Source organism: Engraulis encrasicolus, chromosome 3 (genome assembly GCF_034702125.1).
Source record: "Engraulis encrasicolus isolate BLACKSEA-1 chromosome 3, IST_EnEncr_1.0, whole genome shotgun sequence".
In the NCBI taxonomy this organism is placed as follows: domain Eukaryota; kingdom Metazoa; phylum Chordata; class Actinopteri; order Clupeiformes; family Engraulidae; genus Engraulis; species Engraulis encrasicolus.
In genome coordinates this window covers 10,362,815-10,375,314 of record NC_085859.1, presented here as the reverse complement: position 1 = coordinate 10,375,314, position 12,500 = coordinate 10,362,815, and the positions used below count along the sequence as shown (strand labels likewise).

General features: G+C 41.9%; 1 protein-coding gene across 1 annotated transcript in view; it reads right to left on the bottom strand.

Moving 5' to 3' along the window:
- The window catches only part of LOC134446538 (tripartite motif-containing protein 16-like), a 15,704-nt gene extending 5,456 nt beyond the window's left edge, over window positions 1–10,248 (bottom strand). The window contains exons 1-3 of the mRNA XM_063195902.1: window positions 9,614–10,248; window positions 8,793–8,888; window positions 8,299–8,532 (exon numbers count right to left, since the gene is read on the bottom strand). Coding sequence (XP_063051972.1) covers window positions 8,299–8,532; window positions 8,793–8,888; window positions 9,614–10,201 — 918 coding nt within the window. The 5' untranslated portion in view covers window positions 10,202–10,248. The remainder of the gene's footprint in view (window positions 1–8,298; window positions 8,533–8,792; window positions 8,889–9,613) is intronic.
- Between the last annotated feature and the right edge of the window lie 2,252 nt (window positions 10,249–12,500).

Below are 12,500 nucleotides of genomic sequence, written 5' to 3'. Positions count from 1 at the left end.
TCAACAAGTGTAATTACTTACACGGATGAAATCTTCCGATCCAAAGTGCCAATTTTCACTCACAATACCTGTGTAATAAATCCATTTGACATTGTCTTGAAATTGTAGTTGAGCTTTAATATTTGTCTTAACAGTTTGAAAACACACATGGACTGATTAAAACAGCTACTAATGGAGTAAAAATGACCTAATATCTGCCGGGGATGCATAGTTTTCCAAGTAAGGAAAGTTTGTTCCGTTGACAGTGTCGTGCTCACGTAAGATAAACAGACAAGTCATTTGCAAATCAAAACGCCAGGGGAAACATAATTTGACACGGTAAACAGGATGCAGAACACAGTAGGCCATCTTGATAGGAATGGTGGATATCTGGGGATAAAGAAAAGGAAAAGGCAAGTAAGGACGGATTCTGTTGCGTTTCACCTGTAGGCAGCGCCAGCAGCAGACGAAAAGAAAGCTGCGTGAGTCCTATTTCGTTTAAGAATGGGTCATTCCATGTCAATTCACACGCCTTCCCCACATGACCCTCTCCGATTTACCCGATATCTCACATACAGGTACCTTTTGATGTCAATTGAAAGAATACCAAGTATTAGCACCCTACGTCTAACGGTTGCAGAGATGAAGCCCTCCAAAGTTGGGGTGCCATGCCCACCTTTCAAGCCTGTGAATTGCATACAAATTTTACAAGCAGATTTTGACACCTCTGGTTTTAGTTTGAAGGAAGATACAGGCCTAAAAATCACCATGACCCCTCAATATGACCCTGTCTACCAGATGATGTACTTACGAATAACATGCCTTGATTATTTTTGGCTATATTAAGCCTTAAAAACTGAATTTGTGAAAAGCGTGATGAAGAGTCTTGCCATTTTGGGGTTCCATGTCTTCGAAACTATGTATGCTTTGGGAGTTATACTTGTTTTTCCATCATATTTGGGAACTGTACAGTGTATTCCAAAAAAAGTAGGGTACTCTGCCTTTTAATGATGGAATAGGAGGGACTCAAAAACAGCTTTTGGACTAAATGTCCTTACGGTACCCTCTACTTCAGGCCTCAAATTAACCATGTGGGCACTTGATGAGTGGAACGCCCTTTTAACCCCATGTACAGTAGCACTGTATCAAACATTCAAGCTTGGAAAAACTTTGTTTTTCAAAGTTCTTCATATTAATCTTGGCCTTCAAAGTATATGTTTGTGTCTATGTCTTATCACAGTGTCCGTTTTGTCTGCTGCCATCTGCTGGTCAAAAAAACGCAACAACAGTGTAATGTAAGAAAACAAAAGGGGCTGGAACATCTTGCCCATAATTTACCAATAAAGTAGCCTAGAAATCTAGACGCCCCTAGGGGTTGAGCTCGCTAGGCTACCAATAAAGCACTTTAATTCTACAGTATATTGCTATATATTAATTATGATTTTAACGAGCATTATGCAGAATGCTCAATTATGATTACATTTCTGACAGGACACCCCCACCCCCATGTCTGGTAGAAATGTAGTGCAGGGTGAGGCCATCTTGGGACTGGCATCATGATTGAGCATTAAGCAGTCACACTTAGGAAATTATTTAAACTATTACTATTCATCATGCTTGTTAAAATCAGAATTAGTACATAGCAATATACTGTATAATAATTACAGTGCTTTATTGGTAAATTACGGGCAAGATTTTCCAGCCCCTTTTGTTTTCTTACATTACGCTGTTGTTACTTTTTTAGACCAGCAGATGGCAGCAGACAAAACAGACACTGTGATAAGATATAGAGAAAAACATATACTTTGAAGGCCTAGATTAATAGGAAGAACTCTGGAAAACAAAGTTTTTCCAAGCTTGAATGTTTGATACAGTGCTACTGTACATGGGGTTAAAAGGGCGTTCCAGTCATCAAGTGCCCACATGGTTAATTTGAGGCCTGAAGTAGAGGGTACCGTAAGGTCATTTAGTCCCAAAGCTGTTTTTGAGTCCCTCCTATTTTATCTTTTAAAGTCTGAGCGCCCTACATTTTTCGGAATACACTGTACAGTTCCCAAATATGATGGAAAATCAATTATAACTCCCAAAGCGTACATAGTTTCCAAGATATGGAGCCCCAAAATGGCAAGACTCTTCAACACGCGTTTCACAAATTCAGTTTTTAAGGCTTAATATAGCCAAAAATAATCAAGGCATGCCATTTGTAAGTACATCATCTGGTAGACAGGGTCATATTGAGGGGCCATGGTGATTTTTAGGCCTGTATCTTCCTTCAAACTAAAACCAGAGGTGTCTAAATCTGCTTGTAAATTTTGTATGCAATTCACAGGCTTGAAAAGTGGGCATGGCACCCCAACTTTGGAGGGCTTGATCTCTGCAACCGTTGGAGGTAGGGTGCTAATACTTGGTATTCTTTCAATTGACATCAAAAGGTACCTGTATGTGAGATATCGGGTAAATCGGAGAGGGTCACCTGGGGAGATTCTAGGGAATCATGTGAATTGACATGGAATGACCCGAATGCCTTTTGCATTCGGCAATTTTTATGGAGATGCTTACCAAAGTACGTGATGGGTTACTGCTTAGGTTTCCCGACCAAGTCTTACTGTTGGGCTCACAGACATCATATATGAAGACTAGATGCGTCGTCCGCGTTCCCGTCATGCAAGTCGAACGTCCGCGCATGGCGGCCATGTTAGCGCAGCCTGCTGGCTCAACCAGTTGCAGTGAGTTTTTGGTGTTGTATACTCTTCAGATGGCCATAATTCCCTCAAATTTATTTCGATTTTCGAAAGGGTTGTTTTTTTACACAGTATAAAAAATTCCAAACGAAAGTATATGTTGATACTGCATAGTGATGCATATTCACATTATTATTATTATATTATATTACATTATATTATAATGTTCATAGGTCTAAAATCATGTATAATATAATTCAGTAGGCTTATTCAGGTAATTAAATAAACAAATGCACAAAGTAATCTTTTATATTTTCAGTAAAATAACAAATAAACGTTCACTTGTAGTCTACATTCTACTTTGGTTTCGACAGCTCCACCTTGTGTTCAAAATGAGTCGTGACGCTAAAGCCATCCAGATAGAATTAACTTGTTGCGCTGTAGGCTACATCTCTCTTCCAGTACGTCATCTCTGTCGTCTATAATTTGATGCAATGAATATATCCATGCCGTCAACGTAATGCACAGCAATGGTTAAAATGTGTATTAGCTGTAGGTCTATCTAATTTTTTGGACAAATAGGTTAAGTGGGAAGCATAGGCCTATTACTCTCCTGGGCGTTTTACCCCAGTCTACACTTAAGTTTTAAGGAGCCCTACCATTTATAAACACGTGTCAATATTTCAGCGAAGCAACAGTATACATTTTTAAGTTTCCCAACATTTCAACTCTTCAGTTTACTTCAAGTGTAACGGAGGGTCTGTGGAGAGTTTAGGCTGCGCTAATATGAGTCCTGCACCGGGTCGGGTACCCACGGGTACCCATGGGTACCCACGGTTACGGGTAAATAGTTGCCCAAATGGGCAGGGGTTTTAACGTTCCGAAATTTCACGGGTGGGTATGCGGGCGGGTAGGTTAAAATACGGGTGGGTAGCTCGGGTAGCACGTCAATCAAAATGGTCATAGTACTAGGAGGCTATTTTCTTTTTTTTATCTATTTAGATTTAGATTTTTATCTATTTAGATTAGGGATGTGCACGAATATTCGAATGTTCGAATATTCGTTTTCCTTTCGAATTTAGAATAGTCCTGTCGAATAAAAAAAATCCTGCCAATAAAAAAAAATCTGTGTTGGCCTCCCTTGCAGTGTTAAGTGACAAATGAAAACTACTGCAGGGTTACATTAAATTAACCTAGTAGCTCCCCTGTATTCTAATTTCTCTGGTAGTTCTAGATACGATGCTCATCTTTCATTTCCAACACGTAAGGCGAGTGTGTCTGAAAGCGTCCCGCCCCCGCCGACACGACACACACACAGCCAGGGAGAAGCCACGCATCTCGTGCATTTCAGGAATGGGCATTGGGCATTCATAAATAAATCGTTGACACTGTAAATCTGCAATTGGTGATGGTTTTGTAAACATGGACTGTCATCTGCAACTGTTCGGGAATAATGTCACATCAATTTGCGTCTGATTTGGCCAGCGTAAACTTCTGCAAGGTAAGCTACTTGTAATGCCTAGCTGTTAGCCAATGTCAGCGTCAACAATGGCAGGTTATTTCAATATCTCTAACGCTAATAATGATAAGCTAACAAGCGAAGTAAACTATGAGTACTCTTTAGCTGAGGCAATTTTATCTGGCTCACTACACTGTAATCTGCAACTATTTGGGGGTCGTTTCATATAAGGCGTTGCTTCGGATTTGTAAAACAAACTTTTCCGAAGTAAAAGCCACCCCTGTAGCGATATACTCGGGATACTGTCTGTCAACAATGTCAATTGCTAACTAGTTCTAATGCAGCCCAACTAGTGAACAACTGTTCAGTGGGGTTTACTTTGCCGTGCCACGAGAATGGAAGGAGGGGAAGGGAGTGAGAAATATTTCTCGTCACGGACGCACAGACTCCCTCTTCCAGTGAACGTGCTGCTGGACGTTCAGAGGTGTACACTCGACAGCATTTTCAAGCTAGTGCTCCCCCCTGGTGCTGTAGATGGAAGGCCACTGTAAATAAGTATTGAACTCTTTATGATACGTCGGCGGAATTTAGGCTACATGTTTTCAAGGGATGACGGTGGGAGTCCATCAATCAAATGCACATCCCTAATTTAGATTTATCTATCTATTTTACCTATTTTTGATATCACCGCAGCCGTTATGACATCAGTCACGTCATGCCTACTTTCGATTTGAAGTACAAACCCCAACTCCGATGAAGTTGGGACGTTTGGTAAACAGTGAATAAAATCAAAATGCTATCATTTTCAAAACATTCAATCTATTCATTAGATGGAGAATAGTGAAAAGACAACATATTAAGTGTTAAAACCGCGAAAAAATATTGTTTTGGGGGACATATGTACTCATTTCTGATTTGATAAATCCAACACGTCTCAAAAGAGTTGGGACGGGGACAATAAATGGCAGCAAATGTCGAGGAAGACTAAAAACAAAACAAAAGACAACACTTCACAGTTAAATACATAAACCGATGAGATGATTTTATATAAAATTTTATATTAATTCCTATCTTGGACATGATTTCACCAGCTTAAATGGTGGGTGTATTCCTTGTCATGTTTTGCAATGTTTTCCTTTCTGTAGTGCTTACAGTGTGACAGGTCTTGACCAAAAACCCACCATTTTATCACCTGCTGGTCCTTATGATGGAGCCAAACTGTTAAAACATAGTAGAGAATGCAATTTGACCTTACTATGTGGCAGTAATCGAAGATCTCCCTTCAAAATATAATGCATGAGTGGCTTTTCATGCTGTTTAAAACCCATTTATACCATTCAGCACTGTATTTAACTCTACAGATGAGTGAGAACATCTTAACCAATGCACTACTGCACCCGCATGCCATCATGGAGGCTGACTTTTGAAGCTAGCACTAACACAAGTTGGATGGTCCATTTTCACTGTAGCACAGGATGTGCCATGCTCTATTATTGTCAAAAAGAATGGACTTCTACAACTTCTGCTGACTTCTGTAAGCAAAGGACAGTTTCCCATGTCTTCTGGGTCTATTTCAAGTGAGCTCAGGTGCTTAGGAGAATGTTACACCCCTGTGTCATTTGCACGCATTAAGCATTCTTAATATGGTCAATTTTCAATAGCTCTAGCACTCCAGGAATTAGAGTGAGACTACAGCCAATATATATTTCATGATGTCATGAACCTATACAATGATTTTATTAACAAAAATATGTCTTATATACACTCAATCGTGGTAAATCAAAGGGAATTCAAAAATGTATGTAATAACTATGGTAATTATTCCCTTTGCATCTTTAATTCTGAGTGACTCAGCCTCTCTGTGATGATCTTATACCTCGACACGTATATTGCCCGTCAGTACAATTCATTTTGAAATGTTCTTCTTTGTTGTTTTATCTTATTTGGATGTTTACTAAATTTCACTGATCCCCGTCCCAACTCTTTTGAAACGTGTTGGATTTATCAAATTAGAAATGAGTACATATGTCCCCCAAATCAATATTTTTTCTCGGTTTTAACACTTAATATGTTGTCTTTTCACTATTCTCCATCTAATGAATAGATTGAATGTTTTGAAAATGATAGCATTTTGATTTTATTCACTGTTTACCAAACGTCCCAACTTCATCGGAGTTGGGGTTAGTATTTCATTCACAGGCACGGGTGGGTAACTGTGACGGAGGTCATCTTGCACCTGTTCACCCCCCTCGGGGATCGAACGTGCGACCTCGTCAACTACAACGGTTCGGCAATGGGAGACACAGTACGATACCGAGCAACGGCACGAGACTGTATGAGGCTATCGGAGGGAGGTTTACCAACGTTCCACGCCAACTCTGTGCTAGTTAGCCTCTGTTACACTCTCCCCCTTAAACCTCACTCCCATCCCGGGTCAGCGGCACCACTGTGACGGAGGTCATCTTGCACCTGTTCACCCCCCTCGGGGATCGAACGTGCGACCTCGTCAACTACAACGATTCGGCAATGGGAGACACAGTACGATACCGCTGGGCCAAGAGACTAGTCTCTCGGCCCAACGGCACGAGACTGTATGAAGCTATCGGAGGGAGGTTTACCAACGTTCCACGCCAACTCTGTGCTAGTTAGCCTCCGTTACATAACGGGTAGAATATTAACGGGTCTGGGTGGGTACGGATTTAACTTTAAAATTACCACGGGTTTACGGGTGGGTGGGTAATGCACTGCACGGGCATGGGTGGGTCCGGGTATAAAAAAATGGACCCGTGCATGACTCTGATATGGCCGACCTGTGCGGACGAGCTTGAAATACGCGATGACGTATCTAGTCTTCATATGATGTCTGTGGTTGGGTTAATAGACCCGATAGGCCCTATTGATTGCATGTATGCCAGCGTATCGTCTTCCTTTGTTGAGATGTTGAGCTCAGGTGACATTTAAGTCACGTGCCATAAATAGTCATTTGCAAATCGATCGCAAATGCCGGGGGAAATCCCCGTCAAATATTAATGCAGGAAACTCAGTATTTCAATCTAGACATGAATGGTGGATATTTGGAGAATATAGGGCCTATGCAAAAGGGAAAGGCAAGTAGCCCAAGGACAGCTTATTCTGCCACTGAGTTTCACTTGTTTGAAGCAGATATAGACATAACGGTGTGTTAGGAGTATTTTATTTAAATGCCCTCTGCATTCTGAGACTTTAGGGAGATGATCCTGACGAGTGTCAGTGATAGATCATAACTTAGGTTTCCCTACCACTTTTAATAAACCCTACATTACCCGAACTGCAAACAGATAGCGTCTTCCTTTGTTCAGTTATGAAAGCAAACCACATATGCCGTCAGTCGCCTGCCGACGTCACGCTGAACTTTTTTTGGTACTGTCAAAACTTTTAGCGGTTCAAACGAGTGGCTGCTTTTGTTTGCTATTGGCCTACTAAATTAGTAGTGCCAGAGACGGTTTAGGTAGGAGGAGATATGACAGTGATGTAAGCGTCCATAGAAATTATAGGTGAAGATTCGTAACGCAAATATGGCGTCTTCCTGGTAACAAGAGCCAATGTGCCTGCTGAGCTGCGTTGCCAGTGATACAATCATCTGGCTGCATCGGTGCACACGAAATGTTGAGCATGCTCAGTTGTGAAAAGCCATTGCTCTCGTGCCGTTATGGAACTACTGCGCCTGCGGTCTGTCAAAAAAAAAGTGAGAAAAGTGGCTTAAAAAGCTTTATTTTGACTCGTATGACACAACCAAGTAGTCAGTTTTTCATGGTGGTTTCAACCATATGGTTTTCACAACCGCTTGGTTCCCTCCAGTCCTATATTCAGTTTCCCCATTCATTTTTCCCATTGACTCTCAGATCTGGTCTCAATAATCGCGAAATAGCACCCCGAAGGCGTCAACAAGATGGCGACGACTGTCCCGTCTCCTCCTACCTAAACCGTCTCTGCTTGCTGGAATCCACCAAGTGGGAAAGTTACAGGTGTATGCCGCTTGGAATCGATAAGAGAATTCCCCGTTAGGTAAACTGCCAAACGATTCCATGGAATCGTGACGCACGGAACCGGTTCTCAACAGGAACCAGTTTTCGATTCCCATCCCTAACTGCCACTGTGTTTAGCTATGCTTTGAATGCTCTATAAAGTAATGTTGTCTACCTTGAGGAAATGAATGGGATCCTGTGTCTGTGAAAGCTGCTTCATCTCAGCATCTGTCCTCTTCAGCTCAGCAATCTCCTGCTCCAGTCGCTTCAGGAGTCCTTCAGCACGATTCACCTCAGCCTTCTCCTGAGCTCTGATCAGCTCTGTCACCTCAGAGCACCTTTTCTCAATGGAGCGGATCATCTCAGTAAACATCCTCTCACTCTCCTTCACTGCTGTCTGTGCACCAGACTGATAGCACGCACGCACGCACGCACACACGCACACACACACACACACACACACACACACACACACACACACACACACACACACACACACACACACACACACACACACACACACACACACACACACACACACACACACACAGTATAGGCAAAGAGTCACTGCTCATCATATCTTACCATCTCTGCTGTAGATTGTCTCATACGCATGCACGCACACACATGCACCCATGCACGCACACTTCTCCTCTGGTCAGTTCTCACCTTGAGAGTCTCCACAGCCTTCCTCAGCTCCTGCAGCTCCTTCTCCTTCAACTGGATTATCTGCTGGCATCTCCTCTGACTCTGTCCCAATCCCTCCTGGAACGTCAGAAATCACAGCAACAAATTATGAATTGTAAATTGATTTCAAGTCAAGCTGGTCATACAAAGAATTGAAATTGTGTTTCTTACTTTCCTATGCAGACAGACATAGACTCTAAATTGTTATATCTCTAGATGTCCTACAGGGCATACTGTTTAATTAGATCATATTTTTCTGTATTACGTTATTCATTAACAGCTGCAGTGAAACAATGCAACCTCAGCTCAGCTGTAATAATATGCTGATAATGAAACTGTATGTAGCTTACTGTGGTATTAATGTTAATACATTGCAGCCTCATAATGTGCGTCACTGAAAAGTTCACTGCCACAGTACTACACTACCATGACACAACACAGGGCCTTTAGTAATGCACTACAACTTGGATATTGCCATTCTGGTAACAGCACATTTGTAATGCCATTAGCGTGTTACACATGACCCAAACGGACATATACGGAAAAACGGACATATAAATGGCATGGCAGCTTATGATAGTAGACTATTGGGCTACACCATGAGGTTGGCCTGTCAATGTTTAACAGACTATAGACATTGGACCTAATTACTTGTTGGTGCTTCATCTGAGAAAAGAAGCCAGCTAAACATTTTATTCATTGTTTAGTCGGCCTACTAGGCTATAAAAACAGGTGTCTCAGACGGTGACCTATGAAAAAGTACACTAAGCTGTAGACCTACATATAAGTAGATCCTCTCTTACCTTTTTATGACTCCACTCTGCTTTTGCTGTGATTGTGTCATGCCCTTTATGATCTTCCATCATACACAGATAGCAGATACAGCTCTGATCAGTGCGACAGAATATCTCAAAAACCTTCTTATGACTGGGACAGATCCTCTCCTGTAGCTGGCCCGTGGCATCGGTAATGGTGTGGTTTCCATCTATAAGGTCATTGTTGTGAGCTTTTAGGTGAGTGGCACAATACGACTTCAGACACTCCAGACAGGACTTGACAGCTTTGAGTTTTCTACTGGTGCAGACGTCACAGGCCACATCTCCAGGTCCAGCAGCACATTCAACAGGAGCTGCAGTTTGTATTCTGCTCTTCCTCATTTGATCCACGAGCTCAGAAATTATAACATTCTTGCTTAAAACGGGTCTTTGAGTGAAAGTCTTCCTGCACTGGGGACAGCTGTAAATGCCCTTCACGTCTTCCTCATTCCAGCAGTCCTCAATACAGCCCAAACAGTAATTGTGTCCACAAGCAAGACCAACTGGATCTTTCAGAAGATGCAAACAAATAGGACACATAAAAATGTCCTGGTTACCTGCCATGGCTTCAGCCATTTTACGAAGAAATCGGTAATACCGTAGGTAGGCTCACCACAGCTCCTTGTGAAGTCCACATTAGTTTCGATTTCTCTTGTGGCGCTCCAAACTTCCTGGATGGGGTGGAGTATTTATTTATGGAGTACTGCTGCCATCATGTGGTCATCTTTAGTAACAGCAAACGCATGACACAGGCTGTATCCAGTCTGACAGTGACGGGCAGCTGTGGCCTAAATAGTGTGGTGGTTCGAGTCCCACTTAGTAAATGTGTCCCTACCTGAAGTAGTCTGGAGAGATTGATGTATACAGTGCAGTAACTGTATATCTCTTTGGATACAAGCATCAGCGAAATGTAATGTAATGCAATATAATGTAATGATTCATGGCAAAGGCATTTTACAGTTTTGAGGAGTTTGTACACTTAAAATCCTTTTTTTTTAAATCATTTATCCATTTATTCCATGGAAGGATTGTGTTTTGGCTTTTACAGATTCATACATATAGTAGCAGTAGAGAATCTGAACAAGACAATGGTCGAGAAAAAAAGTTTTAGGATTTTAAGCGTGCGGTCCCATCACTCCAAAACTTCGGTTGGCCTTTGTCTTGGTGGCCACCCTACCTAAACTAACTAACTAAATAACAAACTAAATAAATTGAATGAAGAAAAAAACTAACACCTCCACCATAAACTAACACCTCCACCCTAAACTAACCATATGCATTTTAGAGGCCAATGAAACTCCTCAGTCCAAACAGTATGTTCACCATTCCCAACATCAGCACCACACTGCAGCCTTTTGGAACCTGTGAGGAGAACAGAGGAGCTGTAGGCCCTGAGTCCATGACAATAACAACAGCATTCTGGACAGCAGCTCACCCCGGGAGTATAGTAGTGTAGAATGGCAACTGGCTACCATTCATTCATAGTGAATTGTCTGCACTTTGATTAGTCAATCGTTTAGGACAGGCCTACACTTACGTCTGTTTTGTACATAAGTTTGAATAATGCTAGTGTGATTTCTTGCATTGTCTATAAATTCAATCCACAGCTACTTTGGCCAACATCAAATTGCTTATTAAATTATTGTGTACATTAATTTCAGAGAGCATAACAGTACACAGTGAACTGATTAAATAGAATGAGATGAATTGTCAAAAAAGTATGGTGGGGGTGGAAAGTATGGGGGGGGGGGGGGAGGTTGTTAATGTCTTCAATGCAGACATTGTACAGATTACAGGAAGTAAGTGGGAGAAAGAGACGGGGGTAGTATTGGGAAATGACCCAGGCTGGACTCGAACCCGAGTTGGCTGCATAGGCCTATGGTGTGGTGTCTCATATGACATATCAGAATATTTATTGTATTTGTATTTAAGTTCAAGAAAAAACTCAGTTACTCAGTTTCTATTTGTTTGTTTTATTTCCATGTAGAAACCCTTGCACTCATCTTCTTGCTCTAAGCACCTCATCTTCTGAGGTTAGATATACCGTACTGCGTCATGATGTGGGGGGGGGGGGAATCAAATTTGTAGCTAGTAGAATAGCTGGATGGCTAGTGCCTCGGGAAAACCACTAGCCACAGTGGCACAGTGGTAGTGTACTTTATTGTCTACACCCTGGTAGTGTACTTTATTGTCTACACCCTGGTAGTGTACTTTATTGTCTACACCCTGGTAGTGTACTTTATTTTCCGCTGCATGGTTATGGTAAGTCTGTGTTGTCTCACTACATGTACTGTATCCAACCTCTGAACTCTGTCTCTACGAAGTACATCAGAGAGCAAAAGAGGACAATAAGACATGCATATATGTCTGAACAAAAAGGAAGTTGACAATAAATATTGATGAACCTACTGACAAAAGTACTGTATGTGAGACACAGACACACACATAGGACACTACGTATATATGATGGTAACAGAATAGTTTTATTGCCACTGTAAAGTAATTTGAACAACAAATGGCAGCTGGCTTCTTCATGTGTAATTCACATCATCACAGCTAAAATGAAAATCATTTCAAAAGGGAAACTATTACATAAAAAATATACAACACACACACACACACATACACGTGCCCCTCCTCATACAATGTTCCTCTCCAGCAGCCTCTCGTCATGAAGAATCCTCTTGATGTCCAGAGCGCTGAGGTCCAGCGTTTTGTAGCCTCCGTCCAGAACCAGCTCGGCCACGGCTCGGCCTACGGCAGGCGACTGCTGCAGCCCGTGGCCACTGAAGCCGCAGGCAAAGTACATGTTTCGCACCAGGGGGTGGATTCCCAGCAAGCCGTTCTGGTGGAAGGTGTTGTAGTCATAGAAGCC